Raw genomic sequence first — 23,105 nt, 5'->3', positions numbered from 1 at the left:
GGAAGCCACGCATCGCTTCAAACGGTTTTCCAACTCTTCATAGCAATGTTGGAACTCACAAACCGGAATATTCTTCAGATGGTCAGTTACATTTTTTAAAATGTTTTCTGCTGTTCCAAAATGGTGTCCTTTTGAGATGATTTTTAAAGTCAGGAACAGGAAAATGTTGCAGGGAGTCAAATCAGGTGAATAAGGTGATTGAGAAACTACAGGAATGTTTTTCTTTGCCAGAAACTTATTAATTGAGAGTGCAGTGTGACAAGGTGCATTGTCATGATGCAGCATCCAGAAGTCTTTGATAGGTAGTCACACATGGGCAGCTCTTTTCTGCAGTCTTTCAAGAATTTCTTGGTAAACAAATTGATTTACAGCCTGTTCTGCATGTAAAAATTCCTCATGGACAATATCATTACTATCAAAGAAACAAATTAGCATAGTTTTGATTTGCTCATTTTTGCTTTTTTGGGACTTGGTGTGTTTGAAGTATCCAAGATTCATCACCAGTAATAACATTTTTTTAGAAAATCAGGATCAGTTTCATTTCGCCCTAGAAGACCGTGGCACGCTTCCACTCTGTTGTTTTTCAGTTCAACAGTGAGGTTTTTTGGGACCAACTTTGCACAAACTTTTATCATGTCCAATTCGTTTGTCAAAATTTGATGGACTGTGGTATCCTTCAAATTCAATTGTTCTGCAATCATTCTGACAGTTAATCGCCAGTCATACTGTATCAAGTCTCTGATTCGCTAAACACTGTTGTCACTTTTTGATGTTAACAGTCTTCCAGAGCGTGGATCGTCTGCAACTGATTCCTGACGATCTGAAAATACTTTAAACTACCTAAAAAACTTGGGCTAGTGACAGAGTATCATCTCCATACACCCTTTTAAATTTTGAAAAGGTTTCAGTAGCATTCTCAAAGAGTTTAACACAAAATGCGATTGTAAACAACATTGCTCATAATTAGTATCACTCATTTTTATAATACACCCAAAAACTCGTTTCACAAAAAGTTTGTTTACATCTCACATGGCAACAATAGACTAAAAATATTAATACCTAATATAAGTCAGCTGTTCATATAACCATATGTTTACTAGTAACTTTACAGTGTTGCTACTTTGGCTGCCAAAAAAAACTAGTCTCATTACCTTATTTACAGATCTCATACGTTAATATATTAGGGACATAAGGAACTTTGGTGTGAAGGTGAAGTTATGCAGCCGAATGTTCTTAACTACGATTGTAGATGAAGGTTTGCTGTCTGTACTCCTGTCTGCAGACTTAAACTTTCTCTGTTACTGGATTGAGACAACTAAGAGTTTGCACAGCTCATACGTCACCATCACTCCCTAAACAAACTTTATATTATCTATTTTTTTTTTCATGAAGTGCCCAGATTGAATAATATTCAAAAAATATTTTTATGAAGTGTGGACAGACTTACTACTAATATTTAAATTAAGATATCTAAGTTGAAATATTTTTAAAATATTTAAGATGTTAATGAGAGTTTTCACTTTTTAAATTTTGTTGAAATCAGTCTCAAAGAGTACTTAATTTTTTTTTTCTATTGTAATAATAAAGTAAAAAGTAAATTATTATATAATATAGTCAATCATCACAGATAAAAATATTGTGTTCTGCAAAATATGCTTACCAAAGACCATATGATTTTGCAACATTACACTGGCTAAACAGTAGAAATATGAGTTGACTAGTTGGCATTCTTGTAAAAGGATTTGGATATGCTAAAACAGCTGTAATCGATGTGACAACTAATACTTCAGTCACTGGATACTGTCCCAAACGTGACAACTTACGATACCGACACCAGTTCAAATTAGCTTTTATAAATAATGTGGCTATTACACCCTAAAACAAAAGAAAATGAAAAAATGACACAAAAGTTATAGTAATAACCTATTTTACGCAATCCTTGTAAGAATGAATTTGTATTATGCTGAATTAAAAAAAATAATGATTAACTTCTGATTCTTGGCTGGCGAGCAACTATAAGTTAATTAATGATAAGTTGATAATAATGTTTATCATTCATAAGCATATGCAATTAAAGACTGCAACAAAGTCTTCATATAATGTACAATCCAAGAGAATAACTTAGGGAATATGTCAAGATTGGATTTAGTAGTTTAAATAACTATGAAAGATGTGGAAGATATCGCATGTCCTGAAAATTTTAATGAATGAAGAAGTCTGCCAACAAACCAGTTAATACACAACCAAAAACCTTTTAACAGAAATGTTAGAAGAAGAAATGAAAAAGTTTTGGTAAAAAAAAAAACATACGGCAAATTTTTGGCCAATATACAGCACTCTATTTCAAACTTTTAACAAAGAACATTTTCTCTTAGTGCAATAGGAGGATAATGCCTGTTATGAAAAATCAGAAATAATAGAAATGAAAATACTCTGTTATGGGCACCATATCACTTCCTTGTAAGCCTATTAATTAAATTGCACACGCATTTTTTTAAAATGAAAATATATAAAATTTTATTTCATTAATAACTTGATATTTTTTTCATTATTATTGAATTATTATTCATTGCAACATTTTTTTACAGAGGTTAATAAATTAATAATTAAATTAAGAAAAAAAAAAGATGGAATTTGATTCGAACCGATGTGCCTTCTTAAAGATCCAAATACTTCATTAGGCTATAACTCTGGAACCAATGAAATTAAGTACGACTTATGATATATCGTTGAAAATCTCTCAATAAGAGCTTATTACTGCAGTTAAGAAAAATCCAAAATCCAAACTTTTTTGGATTTTGGGCTTTTCTGGACACTTTTGGTTTAGTTGATTGCAATCAGTAGGGGAGGTGCACAACTAGATGTTACAACAGTCCTAAATCCAAAATTTCAACATCCTACGGCTAATCGTTTTTGATTTATACAAGATACATAACATATGTACGTACAGACGTCATGACGAAACTAGTCAAAATGGATTCAGGGATGGTTAAAATGGATATTTCCATTGAAATATGAAAACTGAAATTTTTCGTGATCACAATACTTCCTTTACTTCACACAAGGAAGTATTAAAACCCAGCAATTAGACTGATTTTTAAATCTGAAGAATTGCAACCTTGGAGAATAAATTACTGTTATTTGATAAACATTTATTTCAGATAACAACAATATTAGGTACTGTGTGGAAGAGATTTTAAAATTGAATTCATACTTTTTTAACAGGTGAATTTTTTTTCCAATGTTACAATATAATAACTAAAATTAATCTCAATAATTATTTAATAAAGGCTTAAGTACATGTTATGCCTATTAATTTAAAATAATAATCTTACAAATATAGTACTATATTATTTTATAACCTCTTATATGATTTTTACTCAAATTTTTAAGGAATTTATTGTATAAAGCAGAGTATTACTACATTTTAAACCCTTAATATTATATACATTTTATTTTATATGTATAAAATATAAAATATTATATTAAATATAATAAATCAACTTTCTTTTTATACTATTTTATATATTTTAACACCATAATAATATATAAAAAATGATACTCAACATAAGTCAGAGCTTTATGTCTAAAGCTCTTTCAGTCTTTGTATATAATGTTTTTCAACCAATACATGAACTTTATAAAAGTGAAAAGAAAAAAAATTATTTATTATTATTTCTTTAATTCTAATTAGAATAAATTGGTACAGTAAGTATAAGGGAAATCAACACATAAAAAAATGTATAAAATTAAGAATGGAGGGACTAACTTATTTTACCATACAAATAGGAATTTTATGAAATTTAATTCATACTTAAAACTGTATTTGCATATTTCTTTTCATTCAATAAAAAATTAGAACTTTATTAATGACCTGAGATTAATGGTTTTTTCTGTAGAGTCTCCTGACAATCCAAATTTTTCTCCTGAGTTTCAATTTTTTTCTACTGAGAGTCTCAAATAACTGGTTTTTTTTAGTTACACATTTTTCTCATTTACAATAGTATATACAACATAAGAAGCAACAAGAACAATTTCTGTTGAATTTTAATTGTCTTTACAGCACAGGTGTATTGAATGCCAGAAGAAATTGAGCTATTTATAAGGTAGTCCAATATATTTATATACACAACTATGCCATAAAATAGTTCAACATGTTGACTGATAAGAACCAAATCAATGGGACTAATAGTAGTAGATTAAGACGATTATGACGTCATCCATTCATAACATCAATGTTCAATATAATAGTAAAATACAAAAAAATAACAAATTATATAATATTGAATGAACTTAATTATTCAATTACTAAAATGTTTGATTTGTTTGTGATAAAGAATAAGAAAACCATAATAATATTTTTAAAATAAATTATACATTATTCTTAGTATACATAAGTGATGGGATAGTGCAAATATCTTTACACGTGGAAGAAAAAAAATTAAAACCGTTACATTTTTTTATTAATGAATAGGTCATATATAGTTGAAGTGTATAATACAGTTAAAGCACAATGCAGTTAAAGGGTCCTTCATCAGATAGGATGCAATTAACTAACGTCTCAATAAATAAAGTTATATACTTAAGGATTATGGAATTGAGTTTAGGATTACACAAAGAATGTATGTATCAAGACTGCTCCATGAATTTTTGGGCTTTTTGACTGTATATAAGTGATTTTTATGGCTGTAAACTATAATGTGGTAAACTCTTGTGTGGTAGAGTTATAGCAGTTTATTTATGAAATTCTTAAATTAATTTTGTAAGAAAATAGGGTGCTATAAATGGTAAGAATCACCCTTTTTTATTGGCCCTTATATATAATTTAAAGGAAGCTGTAATTATGAAGAGATGTGAATGTCTCAAAGTTAGGAACATATTTGATTATTGTTTTCATCATAAGCCAGATTATGGTTTTCATCCTTCATTAATAGAGTTGAGGTTTGTATTTTTGAAGTTATTTTTTGAAGGTTTTGTGGTAGTCTCTCAACTGCATTTTGTTGAATTCTTCTATTGATTTCAGTATGTCTTTATGGTGTTGTCTTTTTATTTTATTTAGTGTTTGAGTGGTTTCCTTTCTTTGTTTTACTAGATTTTAGAATAATGTTTCTGATTTTTGGGATTGGTGTAATAGCCAAGCTTGATGTCTCTTCTCCACTGTGATGCTTTTTATGGGGTTTTATTGAGGCCAACTCTTCTGTGATTTGTTTATGCTTGCTGACTAGTTTATCTGTGATTGTTATTTTTTGGCAATTTTCATTCTTGATTAGTTGAATAGGTCTATTTTTCTTTTAGTTTTAGGGGCTTGATTTTGCTGCTTCCTTTAGGGAGTGAATTTAATGTTAATTTTGACTATGCAATGATCTGAGCCTGTCTACTCTACAGAGGACTTTTTAAGTTGCAAATTTCTTTGTAGTGATGTTTGTCCATGAAAGCATGATCTAGTTGCCATTTTCCTTTAGTGTAGTCAGGGTGTTTCTAGGTTTGAAGTTTTTGTACTATCTATCTGTAGTGCTTTCAGAGGTTTAACTCTACCATCAGCAAACCAATTTTTATAAAATACACATAATTATACGTACAATATATAGCTAGGAATATAATTTTTTTTCTCTTTTTAAAAATATATAGTTAAAATTTTAAAATCATTAGTATGTACATACTAACTATTGTCATATTTAAAACTTCCTATATCAAGCATAGTAAGATAAAGAATCAATATAAAGTAAGATAATGTCTCTTACATTATCTTCATGTATTATTTAAATTTATATTTTTTTTTTATAATTAATTGAAAAACTAATAAGTTTCGTAATGTTTCCTTAAGTTTATACATTTTTTTTATAATTGTTTCATATTTATTAATGATATTAGTATTTTATTATCATTAATTTACATTTATTCAATTCATTTATAATGTAAATTATAGTTTGATCATTCTACTCTAAATTGTAGTATGACTGTTTTTCTTTGAATAATTTATAACTTTATTCATATTTATTTGTGTTTGAAACAGTTTTGGAGTATAATGTTACTCTATAATTTAACTTTTAGCTTGCAAACTCAACCTCCCTAGAAGGACAATGTTTATGGTACTATTTTTGTATTGTATTCTATCATTTAACAAAGGTGTTTTATAATATTATTATTATTATTATTTACGAATTACACACAATTCACTCTATCTTAAATGGCCACAATTCACTCTATCTTAAATGGCAACGATAATTTATGAAGATTTTTACATAAAAATCAATATATTTCGGCCAGAACTAAGAGAAATTGGTGCAATAATTAATACCACATTTAATTAATCTTTTCACATGAATTAATCACGTTACAATACTTTAGCATTATAGGTATTTTTAAAAACACAAATAATTTGTTAATACTTACTCCAATAATACCCAGTGCAATGAATGGAATCAGTTCAAAAAATAAGAAAGGTTTATTATATTCAACGTAGAATAATACAGAATGCTCATTACCGAATGGATTAATAGAATGCAAGACAAAAGCTGCTACTAACGCACAGAAGAATGAACGCCACAGGGTCTTCAATGGAAAGTAATAACTGACCTGTAAAAAAAGATAAATATTAAGGTAAGATAATAGAAAACACTTGTATACATATCAATGTTTAATAATAATTATTTTATTTTTTAAATTTAAAATTGTTGATAAAAAAACCACAATACTACCCTTTTTCATACAATAAAAACTTGCCTTATTATTAAAGTAGTAACAGTTAATAGTACTATAATATTCATAAACTTAACAGACAATAAAGATATCATCAGTAAAAAGCAATTAAGTACCAAAAGGATAATAGTAAATAAAGTCATCTAAATTTTGGTCTATTAAGGTAATAAATGTAAGCCTACAGAACATTACTAAAATATTACATTATAAAATGGATATCAATATTAAAGAAAATTTCAGTTTTATATTATTTAAATGCAAAAAGATTTTAATTTGATGATTTATAAGAATTGCTTTCTTACAGCTGAGAATATATCTTAAGAAAACTAACATTTAGAAATATAGTTTGCCATTATAGTACCTCATTATAGATAAAAGATAATTACCTCTTCAAGACTAAACAAAACACCACCAATTGGTGCACCAAAAGCAACTGATACACCAGCTGCAGCTGCTGCAGACAAAATTTCCCTTTTTTTTGCTTCATTACGACCGTATTTAGGAAATAAATAAGAAAAAATATTTCCTGAAAATAAATAAAATATTAAAGAATAACATTATACAAGTTTCATTTGTTTTTTTACCTTATATCTTATAAAAGCAGATATAAAACAAACAATGAATGGCTTATATTAATCTCTGAAAACATTTAAGAAAATTATGTTTATGCTTATCAATTTTCTATCTTTACGATGAAGGAAAATGAAAAAATCCTAAATACAAGTATTTTAACAACTAAATAATCAAAACATGGAGAAAAAATTACCAAAAATATTAGATTAAATTTTCCTGACTACAAGAATGAGAGTTCTACAAATAAGCACTATGAATAAGTCCTATTAAAAATAAAACAACAAATTTCTAAGCATCTCTATTCTTATAATGCAAAGTTACTTCAATAATGATAATATGAATTTTATAAAGTAAAAAATACAATAACAATATATAAAGGTATCAGCCGATCTATGTGAAAAAAATAATTTGAAGCAGAGAAAAGTGGTGCTCAAATTTGGTACATAAAATTGTATTATATTTACATTTCTAATTGTTGTATCTGCATATTATTAGTGATATGGTTATTTCTTTCCAGTAAATTCTCTCTGCAATGAATCTGACAGGGTAGTAATATTTCTTTGTGATAAGAAAATTTAGTGAAAGGTAGAGTCGTAATATGTTTTTAAAATTGAAATATAGATTTTTTTAAAATTAGATGCTGTTGTTTATTCAAAAAAATTATCCTAATGTCAAAAATTAAATAAAATTAAGCTAAATTAAAAAATTCAGAAAAAGTAGCATAAACTTACTAGGGAATGCCAAGAACCATTTTTCAAACAGATATTGAACATTAGATATTACATATTTAAAAATAATTTAATTTACAAAAAATATTTAAAAAAATAATTTTTACTTATAAGTTTATAACATATTTTATTTGAGAACCATAATCTGTTTAAAAAATCACATAACTATTTTGCACTTTTATACTTGTCTTAAATCATTACTGTTTTATGATGAACATAAGTAAGTTGTAATTTTTGAAAGCTTATGTTTTAATCAGTAATAATTCCCATCAATCACATTTTCTACAATCAGTACTTGTAACAAATAATGATACTTTTGTATCTTAAAATATTTTGAAAGGAGCCTAACAGTGTCATCCAAGGCTTGCATGAAGTTAATGTCAAAATTTTTGGCTCAGTTTCTTCATCTACTTCACTATCTTCATTATTGCAGGCAAGAATGGTTTTAATGATATTCATGTCAGTAAATTTGGTACATGTTGCTATCTCATCAGTCTTTGGATTTTTTGATATCATACAAATGTACTTGAACGAATTGCAGCACATTAAATTGATTTATCTATATGCGAGGGCATTAATATCACAAATCGTCATTTTCATCATCTTCTGAAACTTTTTTTCTGCACAATAAGCTGACAAGCCAAAATAAGTGTTTTATTGTTTCAAATATAACCAGGTCCAAGCTTTTTTAAGAATGGGCAGATCATGTCATACAGGTTAAATGGTATTTCATTACTTTCTCTTTCTTCAGAGATAAAGCAGAATTTTTTCAATAACACTCCTCATAATATTTGATAACACTCTGGTTCATAAACTGTATTACATTTATGACGGGAGAGGGTAAAAAAGTCAATTTTTATTTGTGTCTGTCTTTGGATGTCTGAATGGGATCCATAGTTATCCTCCAGTAAAAGAATTTTTCTATTTTTATTTCTTTATTTACTATCCCATTCTCTTATTTCTTCTACCAAAATTGGAATCAACATCCACACAGATCTATTATTTTAGTTTCATAGGTAACTAAAGTGGTTTTTAAAACATTTAGGCTTTTTATATTTATTCATCACTATTAATTGCCATTTCTCGTTTCCTGTCATATTGGCATAAACCAGAACAATTATTCTTTCTTTTGACAATTTTCCATCTATACACTTCTCACCTTTAAACTTTACTGTTTTATCTGATAGCATTTTAAAAAAGTCTCATTTCATCAGAAATAAAAATATTTTCTTTCTTATGTCATAAATATTCTATGCCACCTATTTCCAAGCTATGCACTAATAATAACATCACCATTTATTTTGCCAAACATGAGGTTATAATGTTTAAATTTGTGTAGCCAGCCGATGGTACTTTTAAAGCTTCCTGTAACCAACTTTTTAGTGAAGATTTTGGTTCAGTTTTCAAAACTGGGCTTTTAAGTGAAAAGAGAGAATTTTGTTAAAGCTTAAACCACTGAAAAACTGCTTCATCTAAATTACTGTAAACTAGTACTAACACTTTTTATAATTATTGTTTCCCTTCAGTAATTTTTCCATTACTCCAATTGTTTCTGTAGCGGAAACAACATTAAAATTACAGCAAATATCAATTTGCTTATTTCTCTTTTTAACACCTGAAAATTTTTAATTTTTTCTTCAATAGTAAGAATATATTTATTAGTCAAAATCTCAAAAAAAGGCAAACAAAACTTTAATACAACTGGAGTGTAATGTAAATGTTCTGTAAATGCAGAATGAATTGTACAGTCATGCTACACTACACAAAAATACACTAACTACCAGTGGCAGCTTGCATATAGGCACTGTGGAACTGCAGCACCCCCTACTTCCACTTGATCTAATCGATAACATTTAATATAATGAGTCCTTTTTTCTTTATACTTTACAATGTGTAATCCTTATGCTTAATGTCAGTATGAAAAGCGTAATATCATCCCAGTTTATGAAAAAGATACAAAAATCTTTGTATGGAACTTTGCGCTTCAATCCCAATGGCATGGTTTTTGGCTCTGGGGCGCATGCATGTATAGGAAGCTGTACACAAGGCTGCGAGGGAGAGAGAGTGTCAGTTCTGTAATGCTGACCCTGGCACGCTGGTGGAAGGTAGTTTTTTTTTTTACTCTCCATGTGTATGGAATGTTCCTTGTTCATTCCCTTTTCTAGTTTAGTCGGTGGAAGGAATATGAAAGTGGTTTAGTTGTTTTTTCAGTAGTGATCAGAAGATGGCCGGAGCAAGGACTCTTTGATTGCCAAATCTGTCCAAAATCACGCTGGAAGGGCGAAAGAGAAATTAATTAGTAAAAACTAATTATGTATTTGTTTCTGTGTAAATAGAAATTTAAATTATGCACCACTGGACTATAGTATTTTTAAGCGGACAAGTTATTATCTAATAATACTAAAAAATATTATCTTTATTGACATTTTATTTTTGGTTTGGTTAAATGAATACGGTTTTTAAGCACAATGTGCTTAAAAACAGTGTACCATATTTTTGAATGTGATAAAGTATAGAATTAGATTAGTATCCTGCTTCCAGCTATTCTATTTGATTTATTTTATTTAGATCCCTGTATTTTACAGAAAACTTTAACCATGGCCTTAAAAAGGCCCAGAAAAAAATTTTTTCTAGCACAGCACCCCCCACTAATTTTAGCTACAAGGTGCTACTGCTAACTACTATATCTGTATCACTACAATAATAATGGTAACTTTAAAAGAGATGAGACTGTAATCTGTTACATATCCATATGGTATCCTGAGTTTTTTGTTGCAAGACAATTATGAGAAATAACTGCACTAATACAGTATTTTTATTCATAAATTATCTAAAAAACAGTTAAGACAAGCAATAAATTTCCAACAATTTTTTAACAAGGATTGCATGCACTAGAATACCACTTCATGGGTTATATTACATTATCTCTTTTAGGCCAACATACATATGAAGCAAAGGGAGGTGTACTGTACTGAAAAGTTATAGAAATTTTAATTTTTTTTTTGCATACAGCGAGCCAAAAATATATTGATTTGTGTAGGAATTGAGAAAGGACAGGCCAGTTCTTTCATTATACAAAAGTTTTCGTTTAGAAAAGGTCGTTATAGAGTCTACTCCATTAATAAAATGATACTTTTTTAACGCAGTGATAAAAAGGAACATATACAATCAAATTTATGTTTTAAAACTGAATTATACAATTCTTTTGTTAAAAAAGAAATAAATCTGAGAAAATAAGTTTTTTATGTTAATAATTTAATAGTTAATTATTCTTAAAATATTATAAAAGGCTGTCTATAAACTGATTTTAATTTTTCTGCAGTTCATTGAGAATTTTTTATGAAAATTAATATTTACAGCAATATCTTATTTTTATCATTAATGCATATTTGAATATATTTTTATAATTATATGCATGGATAATTGAAATCATGGGAATCTGATCCAGGTAAAGACAAGTGATATATTAAATTAGGAGTACAGTAATGCTAAAAAAGAATAACATAGAGGATTCCTGGTAAAATGGTAAATGGTAAAAAAAATGGTAAACAGTTCTGCAACACATGAAACATTTCATGGAGTATCATCCTGGAAATTGGAGATTGTGAAATAAGTTTAAAATAACAATGGCTGAAATCATACTTAAGTAAACAGTTTCCATAGATTACTAGATAAAATGCTAGATACATCTTCACTGCATGTTTAGGATTTCATGATGACTAATCACCATAACAGTTCATGCCATTTAAAACAAGTAAATTAATAAAAGAATCATGAAAACAATTCAACATTGTTTCAGCTAATCAAAACATACACATCTTCTTCACTAAAATTAAAAAAAAAGCTGGACACTTTCACTTACAAAATGAAACATACCTCATGATAAGACATAACATAGATCATGCTAGAAGTGGCCATAGTGCATGACTATACTCATGGAAGTGCCTGACATGGTTGTATTAGTCAGTGTCTTATTATACAGAATAATTTTCTTGATAGAAAAAATAAATGTTAAAATACATTAAATGAAATATTAGTAATTAAAAGAGGACTATCTACACAATAATCTACTGAATCTCCATAACAATCACAAAATGTAATTAAAGAGCGAACTTCACAATCTGTATCTTTACTAATCATTAACTGCTATATGTCATACAATTATTCACTAATTTTATACAATTATGTTTCACAAATTATATTTTGGTGTTTTCCTACTTACCTATACAACAAGCTATATGAACCATCGGACCTTCTTTTCCCAAACTGAGACCAGCAGAAACAGATAACATAATACCAACAGATTTTATAATTAATGTCCATTTACCTAGGTAGCCTCTGATGATGAAACCACTTAAAATTGTTTTAATCTAAAAAGAAAAAAAACAATGAATTTTAAACATTCTGAATTAATTACCCAATACCACTTGACAACATAGCTTTATCTCTTTAAATAAATTAAACATAAATTATTTTTTAGTATTTCATGATTTAATATATTCAATAAAATAACAAGGTTAAAATAAAGTAGAAAAAAATAAGACTAAGAAACTAAATAATTATCATAGGCAACAATAAAAATATTATACACAAGCAACAGATCATTATGTTACATACTAACAGCTAATTAAAATGTTTGATAATATTTTTATTAATATTTAGTTGTAAATAAACAGTTTGTAAGCTAAAAAAAAGACAACATTGTGTATTTAGATAAAATATTCTGTTATACTTATATTGTGACATGTTAAATTAATTCTATTAAATGGTTTTACTTATTTATAAAATTAAAGAAAAACATATTATGTAAAACTAATAACGGCTCTGCTGATAAAGAATTTATATTTTAATATAAATTCTCTGTAACTTCTTCAATCTGCGATTTTTATAAAGAATTATCAGTATCACAGAAAACAAGATGCTAATTGAAAGCTGTTATGCCATTATTTTATAGAAATACTCTCTGTGAGCAGCAATCTCTACTTTTTTTAAATTATCCTAGTAATAACACTTTTTAATATTCGTATTATTTTCTTCATTCTTCACACTTCTGTTATTATATACTTTAAAATAATAGGTGAATCATTGAAATCTGTTTTCACATAAATGTATATTACTGTAACCGGATGAACTAGGAATATAAATATACAATGAAAGAAAGAAAATCTAGATTAAAAACTGTTTCCATTTAGTAAGGAGTAAGAGGCTTGAAAATAGATTTAAAAACACACAAAAAACATATGGAGTAATTTAGAACCTCCTTCATAACCGAAGCTGTTAAAAATATGATATCCACCATGACATTTTATACTCTCCTATCACTCACTCTCTCTCTCTAGTTCATTTACATTCAATTTTAAATAGAATTCATAAAAAAAATACAACTAATATAAGATGTTATTCCTGGTGGGATAACACCTGCAACAAAACAAATTGTCTAAAAAAATGCTTAGAATTGAAGATTTAAAATAAAAAAACAATGATAGAGATTGAATACAGTATGTGCACACTTTAGGTTCTAGCAGATTTAAAATGCTTTTTTCAATTTATGTTTTACTTCTTATAAACACAATTACAATGAAGATGGTAGTGATTTAGTATTTATTTAACAATGAAGCTTATTTTTCCACTGATAACCTTGTATTATTTTATATAAGTGCCACTGTTGTTATTAAAATAGCGCTATTTTTTTTTTTTTTTTTTTTTAATTTGTCTGTTCAATTAAAATGTGCACTAATAAAGCATATGAGGAGCATGAAAACCACAATTTTATAAATTGGCAAACACAAAAATTATACCTAATACATATAAAAATAAGAACCATTATATTTATAAAATATGACCTTTATGTCTAGATATTAAATATATACAAGGATTTCAGAATTACTGATCTAATAATCAATAAAACTTTGCAATATTGCTATAACAGTCCGATATAAAATATAACATTATTACAATATTACATTATTTTATAAATAAATATATTAATTGCTTATTAATAAAAAGATAACATACCTCAGGAATACCAGACCCACAAGCATATGGAGCAAACATTCTTACAAGAGCAGCTGCCAGAAAAGCAAATAATAGTGCCCAAACAATATAAAACAGATATGATATAATATAGGCACCAGCACCATCTTTTGATTTAATTAATAATTCAGACCACATCAACCACTGAAAATCAAAAACCAAACGCTTCAATAAATAAATTTATTTTGATATATGAATCAAACAAAAAATTGAATAGATGACATAAATCATGTAAGGCGCCTTAAATTGTAAATGATAATAGCTGTAATTAAATTATAATATAAATACAGAAAACGGTAAAAACATTATGACAGTCATCCGGATAACTTTTCTTATATTTACATTATCACTAAATTTTAAAATGCATGTTTTACAGAAAATACAGTAATAACTACATTAAAATAATAAACAGGATGTCAAACATTAACAAGCAAAAACCCACACTACTACATTCGATCTTCCATTTATTTAAAATATGGCTTTAACTTTCAAATTAAAAAAAAAAAACAAAACATTTATTTACATATAATATTATACAATCACTGAATTATAATGAGTCTAGTATTCTGTACAACATTAATTAATATTTAAACTGACCTGTGAGCAATTTCTTAAATCATCAAAGGATGTTTCATTAGATGACCAGCAACACTGTTCTTGATTTAACCAAAACGCTTGAGGGCAAAGACCATACTTAAGATCAGTCATCCAGGATGCACCAATATCAATAATACCAGCGACTCCACCAGTGGCCAACCCAACCAATAATACACATAACCAACCTGACCAAGCATCATGTGCACCTTTTACTAGATCGAATATAGATTTTTGTTTCCGTTTAACTATGTACCTATGTCGCATACGATCTCTTGCAATATCACGCTGCCAATCAATAGTGTGAAAATCATCATACTGCCCGATACCAGGTATGTCATCAGTATCTATAAATAAATAATAACAAAAATTATGAAATAACTACACCATTCATTCTATTTAATATTATATTACTTGAAAATGTCGTTCCTTTAAATCATTATAAATTTGTTAATAAAAAAAAAATTAAAAATTTTTTTTTACTAGTGTTTATATAGTGAAGTAGGGTCAATCCATTTGAAGTGTCCCAAAAAAACATAAGGTTGTTTCTTGACCAACTCAAAAAAAAAGAGAAACTTACCCATTTATCTCCTACATATTTCAGTGTATTAAAAATATATTTTTTTTTAAATTTTTATTTAAGCAGTTTAGCTGTGGCGGCCATAACTTTTTTATTAGTACAAAACACAAGAAACTTTTTTATTTGCCATAAACATCTACAAAAACACTGCAAGTTGTGCAAATTTGAATTTTTTTTTAAATTCAAATTTTTTTAAAAATTCATAAAAATTTAGGAGTAAGTATAACACCATTAATATTATTTATGGTAAAACTACTAACATGTACACCTACATTTAAAAAATTCAAACTGTGTATGCCATCCCTGCCTCTTGAAAAAAATAACCAAAGTGAAATTTCACCATTTTTCATGTTCAACTTTACTAGTAATTTTCTCATAGAAATAAGAGAGACAGGTAAATAAACCACTGTAGTAATCTTTTACTTTGAGAAAAGATGATTAAATTGTTTTTTGTTTCATCCTTTCAGGACCAATAGTTTTCTAGTTATGATTTTTTTGTAAACCCTTACAATTACAAAAATATGTGTGCGCACCATAACAAAAGTGGCCGCCACAGGTAAACTGCTCAAATAAAAAATTAAGGTCCTGAGACATGTAGGAAATAAGTGGATAAGTTTCAATTTTTTCTGAATTGGTCAAGCAACCACCCTTGGGTCACTTCAAATGGATTGACCTAGTAGATAATTCTTCATCAGGTGAATAAAATATATATTTAATTGATTAAAAGTTTTTTAAATATAGAAAAAAAAAATTTTTTTCAACCACAAATTAAAACTCGTAATAATTTATCATGTTCAACTTCTTTTATCAGATTATAACTTTCAAATTTTATGTTATTTTTGCAAAAATTGGGTAATATTATAATACAAAATTATGATTTTATATTAAAATTTCAACTATTGATATGTTTTCGACATATAAAAATTTATGTGTAATCTTTTTACTAATAACTAACTACATAGTTGGAAGTTTGTTAATCATATTTGTATGCCTGTAAGTGTTATTTAAAACATCTCTCAATAATTTCTGTATAAATTAATCACAATCTTTTTCATTACATTTTATTTTGTGTAAACCTGCTTTATTATTACAGATATTATTTGAATCGGAGTTATTTTTTTATTAATGATTATATTTACTTTTTTATTTTCTAAAAAAAGTTAGAATAAAAATTACTTTGAACTTTTTTAGAACTTCGTTTTTCAAATTTATGTTAGGATCTAATAAAATTAGATCAATTCACATCTTACATGCCAACAGATATTGTGCATAAAGTGGGGGAAAAATTCATATTTCTCTAAATTAAAATGAAAATTTAGCATATAAATTACTGTTATTTTAGATTTAGATCTTACCATTTTATTCATCTAATTTTTCAAGTCTTATAATGTTTGACAATAACTGTCTTTAAAAGTCTGATCAACTAACTATAAAAACTCCTACAATTCTTATAAAATATTTTATACAAATACAAAATAAAATATTTTGTAAAATATTATAATTATAATATTATAAATTGTATAAAATATTTTATATTTTATACAATGTTCAATCCAATAAACAGACTTCTTTTGGAAAAAAAGTGTACATGTGTATGTGTGTGTGTGTGTGTGTGTGTGTGTGTGTGTAAGTAAACATAAATGTTTTCTCTTGAAGCAGCTGAAATGGAAAAAATTGAAAAATAAATTATATTTATATTAAAAAAAGTTCAGTGCAATTGTCAGTAGGGCTAACACATCTTATATATTAAAGATTAATACAATATTTAATAAGCTACCAAATTATTAATTTATATTTCAATTCTTTTATGACTAAAATTATACGAATAACATTAATGAAATTAAAAAATCTATTGGAAATTATCACTAAATCTAAATTATCACCATTACATTACTTTTGCTTTGTTTTCAGTCTTGCATGCAGAAGCAATTGCATTTTGTTAAGGGAATGTTTTTAATACACATATTTGCATTTACTATGTATTATGCTTGAAAAATATTTTTAATATTGTAGATATATTTTGCACAGATTAAGTATGTATTAACGTTGTGTATTTTGTGATATACATCAATAAAATAATAATAAAACAAATGTAACAAATAATAAATTCATAAGATTAATTAACAGGGATAGTAAATTAAATTCATTACATAACATTGAAGTCAGTAAATAAAAAGTACAATTAAGATAGTTAACATTTTTGAGTTAGTGAGTAAAATTTTGCGTTAATTTACTCTAAATTTAAAATAAAAATTGCATTTAAATTATGTACATAATGGAAGAAAAACAAAGCTGGAAACATAGCTTTTTCTTTCAAAAATTTAAAAAGTAACCTTTAAACTTAAAGTTATTGAAGTATTCACATTAATTCACAATAAATTACCGATACATAAAAATTAAACAGTTCAAAAAAGAAAAAAACACTAACTTGATTTTCTCAATGTTATAAAACTGACAATTTTCTTAAAATCCAAAGCTGCTACCATAATGACGGGTTCTTATGCAGTCACATGTTTTAAAAATCCAATAAGTATGAAAAAGTTCACAGTTATATGTATACGTACATATGTATACTGTATAATAAGTGTAATAACAATAACACTAATAATATGGAAGTAACAGTTGAGGACTGACCAATTTATTTTACATTACAATAAGAGTTTCAATATACAATGCAAAGTTCCCTATACATCATACAGAACACACTATACAGATACACATATAAAAAAGCAGTCAGATACATACATAAGTCAGATGACGCTTAAATTAAAATATTTTATAGTTAACATTTATTGAATATGCTGCTTATAATTAACATTAGTAAATTATATATATGCAAAAACACTCTCACTTTAAGCATATGAATAATACATGCTTATTAACTTTATTTACAACACACACACAAATACAATAAAATTAAGACAACCAAATTACTTTAAAAAAAATAAAATTAGAAGAAACTATCAATGAAATACAAACTCTAACGATCTCTTTGACTTGGATTTATTATTGTGCAAATCTGAATCAAATTTTAGACTATCTAGTTCAAAATTATACTAACATAAAATATTATGAACAGCTTAATAAAAAATAGATAGTCACAGTTACACAAATCAGCAATAAAAAGAGGAAAGCGTCTTACATAACCATGTTGACACTGAAATATAAAAATGTAGTAATCCACAGTAGTAATAAAAAGTAATAAAAGTAATAAAAATCAATGTGAAACAACTGGAAAGGAATTTTACCAATATGACAATGATTTATGTTTAGAAAAAAAACATCTACTAAAATGATAAGAATATAACAGAAAAGTAAAAGAAAAGAAAGTGAATAACATGAAAATGTGGAAATGCAGTATATGGGGGCTTAAAATAAGGGAAGAAATACCACCTTCGTAGAGGGTGTTCACATGTTTTTAAGTAATAAGAGAGCACATTAAATTAAGAAAGAAATTTCAAGATATGGCTTAACAACACAAGAACACAGTTCAACTTGTCTGAAGTACTTCCAGCTGTGACACCAAAGATCCAAACCACTAACTAGGGGATAAGGTGCTAACTAGGTTAACAAGGTTAACAGATAACTAACCGCTTACTTTCTTCGCATATAGAGAATACAGAACAATAAAACTAAACAAAATTCTTGAGAACAATGGTACAAGGGGAAAGGACTTAACATGATAAAAAATGACAAGAACAGATTAAAAACCATATAAAAGTAATCAAACAACAAACAAGAAAAATTCCAAACCCCGGTTAAGAGATTTTATAACCACATCAAACATTTAGACACAAGCATGGTAGCAAGATTATACTTGAAAAATCCCTTTCAGCAGGGCAGAAAGCGGAAGTAGATTTCACTGCTGCTAAGTAGGGGATAAAAGAGATTTCCACCTTAAAGTTAAGAACAAATTTTCTCAATACGACAATGATTGCATGTGAAAAAAGTTTCACATGTTTATTATACGACAAACCCCATCTTCTTACAATTCCAATAACATTTTGGTCATCCCTTGCCATAAGGATTGGTCATATCAAAACTTAATTCAGACAAAAGTTTTACGTAATGTTTAGAGGACCCGATTTGATACCGAGTCTATTAAGAGAGGTATGATTTTTTTGTCTTCAAAACCCCATTTTTTCCACCCCCTGGGCCAATGATTGGTGATACCTAAAAAGTTTACTTATATAAGTTTTAGGTCCTTATCCAAAGAATAGGAACTTTAAATGAATTTAGAATTTTACTTAATAAGAAAATTATAGTAATATTTTGTTTTATTGAAAAAGCCCCCATGGTCCAATTTTGCTCATTAACGAACTCGACCGAGATTTTGGGCCATTATATTTTATGTATCAATTTGAAAATGATTGGCGCAAAATTACGGCAGTTATTGTGTCCACAAGAAAGTGAAATATATATATAAACTTTTCAACTGATGATGGTTTTGGGGTCTGGGGGATGTGAAATGCGATGATATGTTGAAATTTTCTAGAAATCGAATCATAGTACCCATTACAATAGGTAGCTTTCTTATGAAATCTACCTACAAGGTAATAGAGGAAACAAAACCAGGCAAGACAAAAAGATCTGGAGAAAGGCCACTTCCAGCTAGTCAGATTAAACAAGAACGTTACAAACAGAAGAGCAAAACAATAGGAAACATAAGATTTGTTGAGAAAATAAGTTTTGTCAGGCTACTAAAAAAAGTAACTATATTTCAAAAATTATATTTTAACAAATTCTAAAAAATTCAAACTATTTTTCAACCATTTCCATTTCTTTGGTACTTATCAAAGTAGAACAAGCTTGTAAGCCATTGTTGGAGCAATCAGTTACTTACATCATTTAGCCATTTTCACATAGTAATTTCTTAAGGCACAGAAAGAGATAGAAGTTTCTAAATGTTACACCCAGTCTACTGTGAGAGGGGGAAGAATGTAATCAGATTCTTCCCATGTGAATGACATTTAGAATGTCACGCTTACAAAAATATATATAAATTAGTTTTTCAATATTTTACAAAAAAAAACATTTTTTTTTCTAAAGCCTTTGAACATAAATTTAACCAAAAGAAAACCTAGCCCATTCTAGTATATACAATTCTTGCTGAAACTATCTGCTTTAAGTTTTTTATTAGGCAAGGTACTGTGAGGAATGTTTAAATTCAGATGTGACACATGGCACCCAGGCCAATATTCTGTCATGTATGGTTTAATATTTCAGCTCCCTTCTTCCAGATATAATGTTAGGATTGTTAAAACAAAGGTCATTCTTGTGCTCTCTGTAATCATCCTGGGCGCGCCCAATGTGCAAAGACTTTTTGAAAATTCAAATTATTCATAACAATTTTGTGTAGCAGGGACCATGTTTCCGACATTTAACTAAAAACACTGCAAAATTGTCAAAGTACAAAATACACTTCATTTTTAGCATTCAAAAACAAACTACAAAACTGATTTCATAATTGATGGATTGTTCATCAGTGTTAAACGTATTAATGATGTTAACACCAGTAAACATGCCCAAATTTAATAATAATCAGCTCATTATAAGCCAGGTCTAAAACTTTGGAAGAAAAATAAAATTGATTTAAATTATTTTGTATGTTTTCTTTAACAGACTGAAAGTATGATTTTGTAGGTTCTGTGAACAACATACGACATAGAAAAGAATGGAGTCTCGTTTATAATTAGTTCAGCTCTAGTTCAGTTTCCAATACTGCTTAGAGGAGCAAATTATGAATAAAACATTTTTTTATGTATTGATGAGTTGTGAAATTTGAGTCTGACAACAACTAAGATACAGTTTATTAATATTTATTAGGAACATTAAATTAAAACATCCAACTAAAATGACTCGTGCAAGAACTCATACAAACCCAAACTCAGATTAGCATGCATGTGTCAAGTATTGCAATTATTACTTGTTATCACTACAACTTCATTAGATATCTCACCCAAAGTAAGGACTTCACATTCTACAAAAAAATTACTGTACTTGTCTGTATCAAACGACTAACCAGGTACAGGTACATATACTGATAAATAATATTGCAAAAAAATAAAATTTGATTACCAGGATTAATCTATAAAAAAAAAATATACAACTATTTATGCATTTGTACAACATTTTTTTTTTATACATATAATAACTCTTTACATTTAGATATTTGCTTTCTCCAACTTGTTTTCCTGCTTTTGCTCTCTCTCTCTCTTTCTCTATGTATGTGTGTGTGTGTGTGCTTATATATATATATATATATAGTTGAAGTATTTGCAAATGTAAATACTGCAACTAGCTTGCCAGGCCTGTTATAGCTGCAATGTAAGTGTAAAGTACTAATAAACATGTAGTCTTGAACAGACTCAGGTCAACCATTCCTGAGATGTGTGGTTAGTTGAAATCCAACAACCAAAGAACACAGGCATCCACAATCTAATGTTCAAATCCACATAAAAGCTACTGCCTTTACAAGAACTCGAACCTCAGAGCTCTCGACTTCAAAAAATCTGCTGATTTTGTGATGACGAGGAGTTTAACCAATAGTCAAATTTGGCGGGTTATATTTATATAATAATACTAAATTAAATTTATTACATATAATAATTCTATGTGTGAATTTAATGTAATAATAGGGTTAGTGTGCAATACTACAAAATTTAAAAAAGGATAAAATTGAATTATAAAAACAGTGTAAAATATATAAAGATGAATAAAATTTTAAAAAACTGACTTAAAAAAATGAAACACCAAAAGTATTAATAAATTAAAAAATTGTTAGATAAAACAAACAAGAAAAAAATACAAATTTTGTCAATTTAAATGATTGCACATCATCATTGACTCACCGGGAACCCCACCAAATGAAACACCACCTTTGAATAAAGAAAAGAAATTCAGAATTAGTCAAAAAACATAACATATTTAAAATTACAATGATGGAATTACTGCATGGTTATATAATATTTCATATTCAACTACAAGGATTAATATAAAAACTAATTTGTAATTGTTAAAAACCAATAAAAATGCAAATGACTTTTACATACAAAAGTTAATAAAATATTTACAATATTTTTACATATAACCATTATCCACAATCACACTTCTGCAAAGTTTTCAAAGAACTATTGACATCTGACTATCTTATATATTATTATATCTTATTATATACTTCTTGGTGAAGAGGTTATATTCACTTAAATCCAAAACTACGGGGAGATGGTTGATAAAGTCCCAGTTGAACTGCTGAACTGTTGTTTTTATTTCCTTGTTCGAAATAAAGGAAGTATTGTGATCGTGAAAAATTTCGGTTTTCAGATTTCAATGGAAATACCATTTTGACCATCCCTGAATCCACTTTGACTAGCCTCGGCGTGATGTCTGTATATACATATGTACAACTGTGCGTATGTATGTATGTATGTATCCCACATAACACAAAAACGATTAGCAGTAGGATGTTGAAATTTTGGATTTAGGACTGTTGTAACATCTAGTTGTGCACTTCCCCATTTGAATGCAATTGACTGAACCAAAAGTGTCCAAAAAAGCCCAATATCCAAAAAAAACAAATTGGATTTTGGACTTTTTGTTAACTGTAGCAATAAGCCCTCATTGAGAGCATTTCAACAATATATCATAAATGGTAATTATTCTCATTGGTTCCAAAGTTATAGCCAAATTAAATTTTAATTAATGAAATATTTGGACGTTATATATAAGGAGAAGGCACAGTTTGAATCAGACCTCATCTCCTTTTTTTAAATTTAAATACATTGATTTATTAATAATTTATTAACCTTTGATGGTAAAAAAATTTTATGTTAAATAATAAAAAAAAATCAGAATCTATTAATGAAATAACATTTTATGTACTTTTCATTTTAAAAAAA

At 27.5% G+C, this 23,105-nt stretch overlaps 1 protein-coding gene across 12 annotated transcripts in view; it reads right to left on the bottom strand.

Annotated features, from left to right (window-relative positions):
* The window catches only part of ClC-c (chloride channel protein 3), a 137,168-nt gene that overhangs the window by 17,595 nt on the left and 96,468 nt on the right, over positions 1-23,105 (bottom strand). For 11 of the 12 annotated variants that reach the window (XM_075373899.1, XM_075373898.1, XM_075373902.1 and 8 more), the window contains 7 exons: positions 22,059-22,085; positions 14,631-14,974; positions 14,016-14,177; positions 12,223-12,370; positions 7,086-7,225; positions 6,394-6,576; positions 1,661-1,875 (listed from right to left, as the gene is read on the bottom strand). In XM_075373899.1, coding sequence (XP_075230014.1) covers positions 1,661-1,875; positions 6,394-6,576; positions 7,086-7,225; positions 12,223-12,370; positions 14,016-14,177; positions 14,631-14,974; positions 22,059-22,085 — 1,219 coding nt within the window. The remainder of the gene's footprint in view (positions 1-1,660; positions 1,876-6,393; positions 6,577-7,085; positions 7,226-12,222; positions 12,371-14,015; positions 14,178-14,630; positions 14,975-22,058; positions 22,086-23,105) is intronic. The other variant, XM_075373894.1, reaches the window with a different exon arrangement.

Source organism: Lycorma delicatula, chromosome 8, assembly GCF_047948215.1.
Source record: "Lycorma delicatula isolate Av1 chromosome 8, ASM4794821v1, whole genome shotgun sequence".
Classification (NCBI taxonomy): Eukaryota; Metazoa; Arthropoda; class Insecta; order Hemiptera; family Fulgoridae; genus Lycorma; species Lycorma delicatula.
Note: the sequence above shows the minus strand (reverse complement) of the source record. Positions and strands in the feature narration are given on the sequence as shown.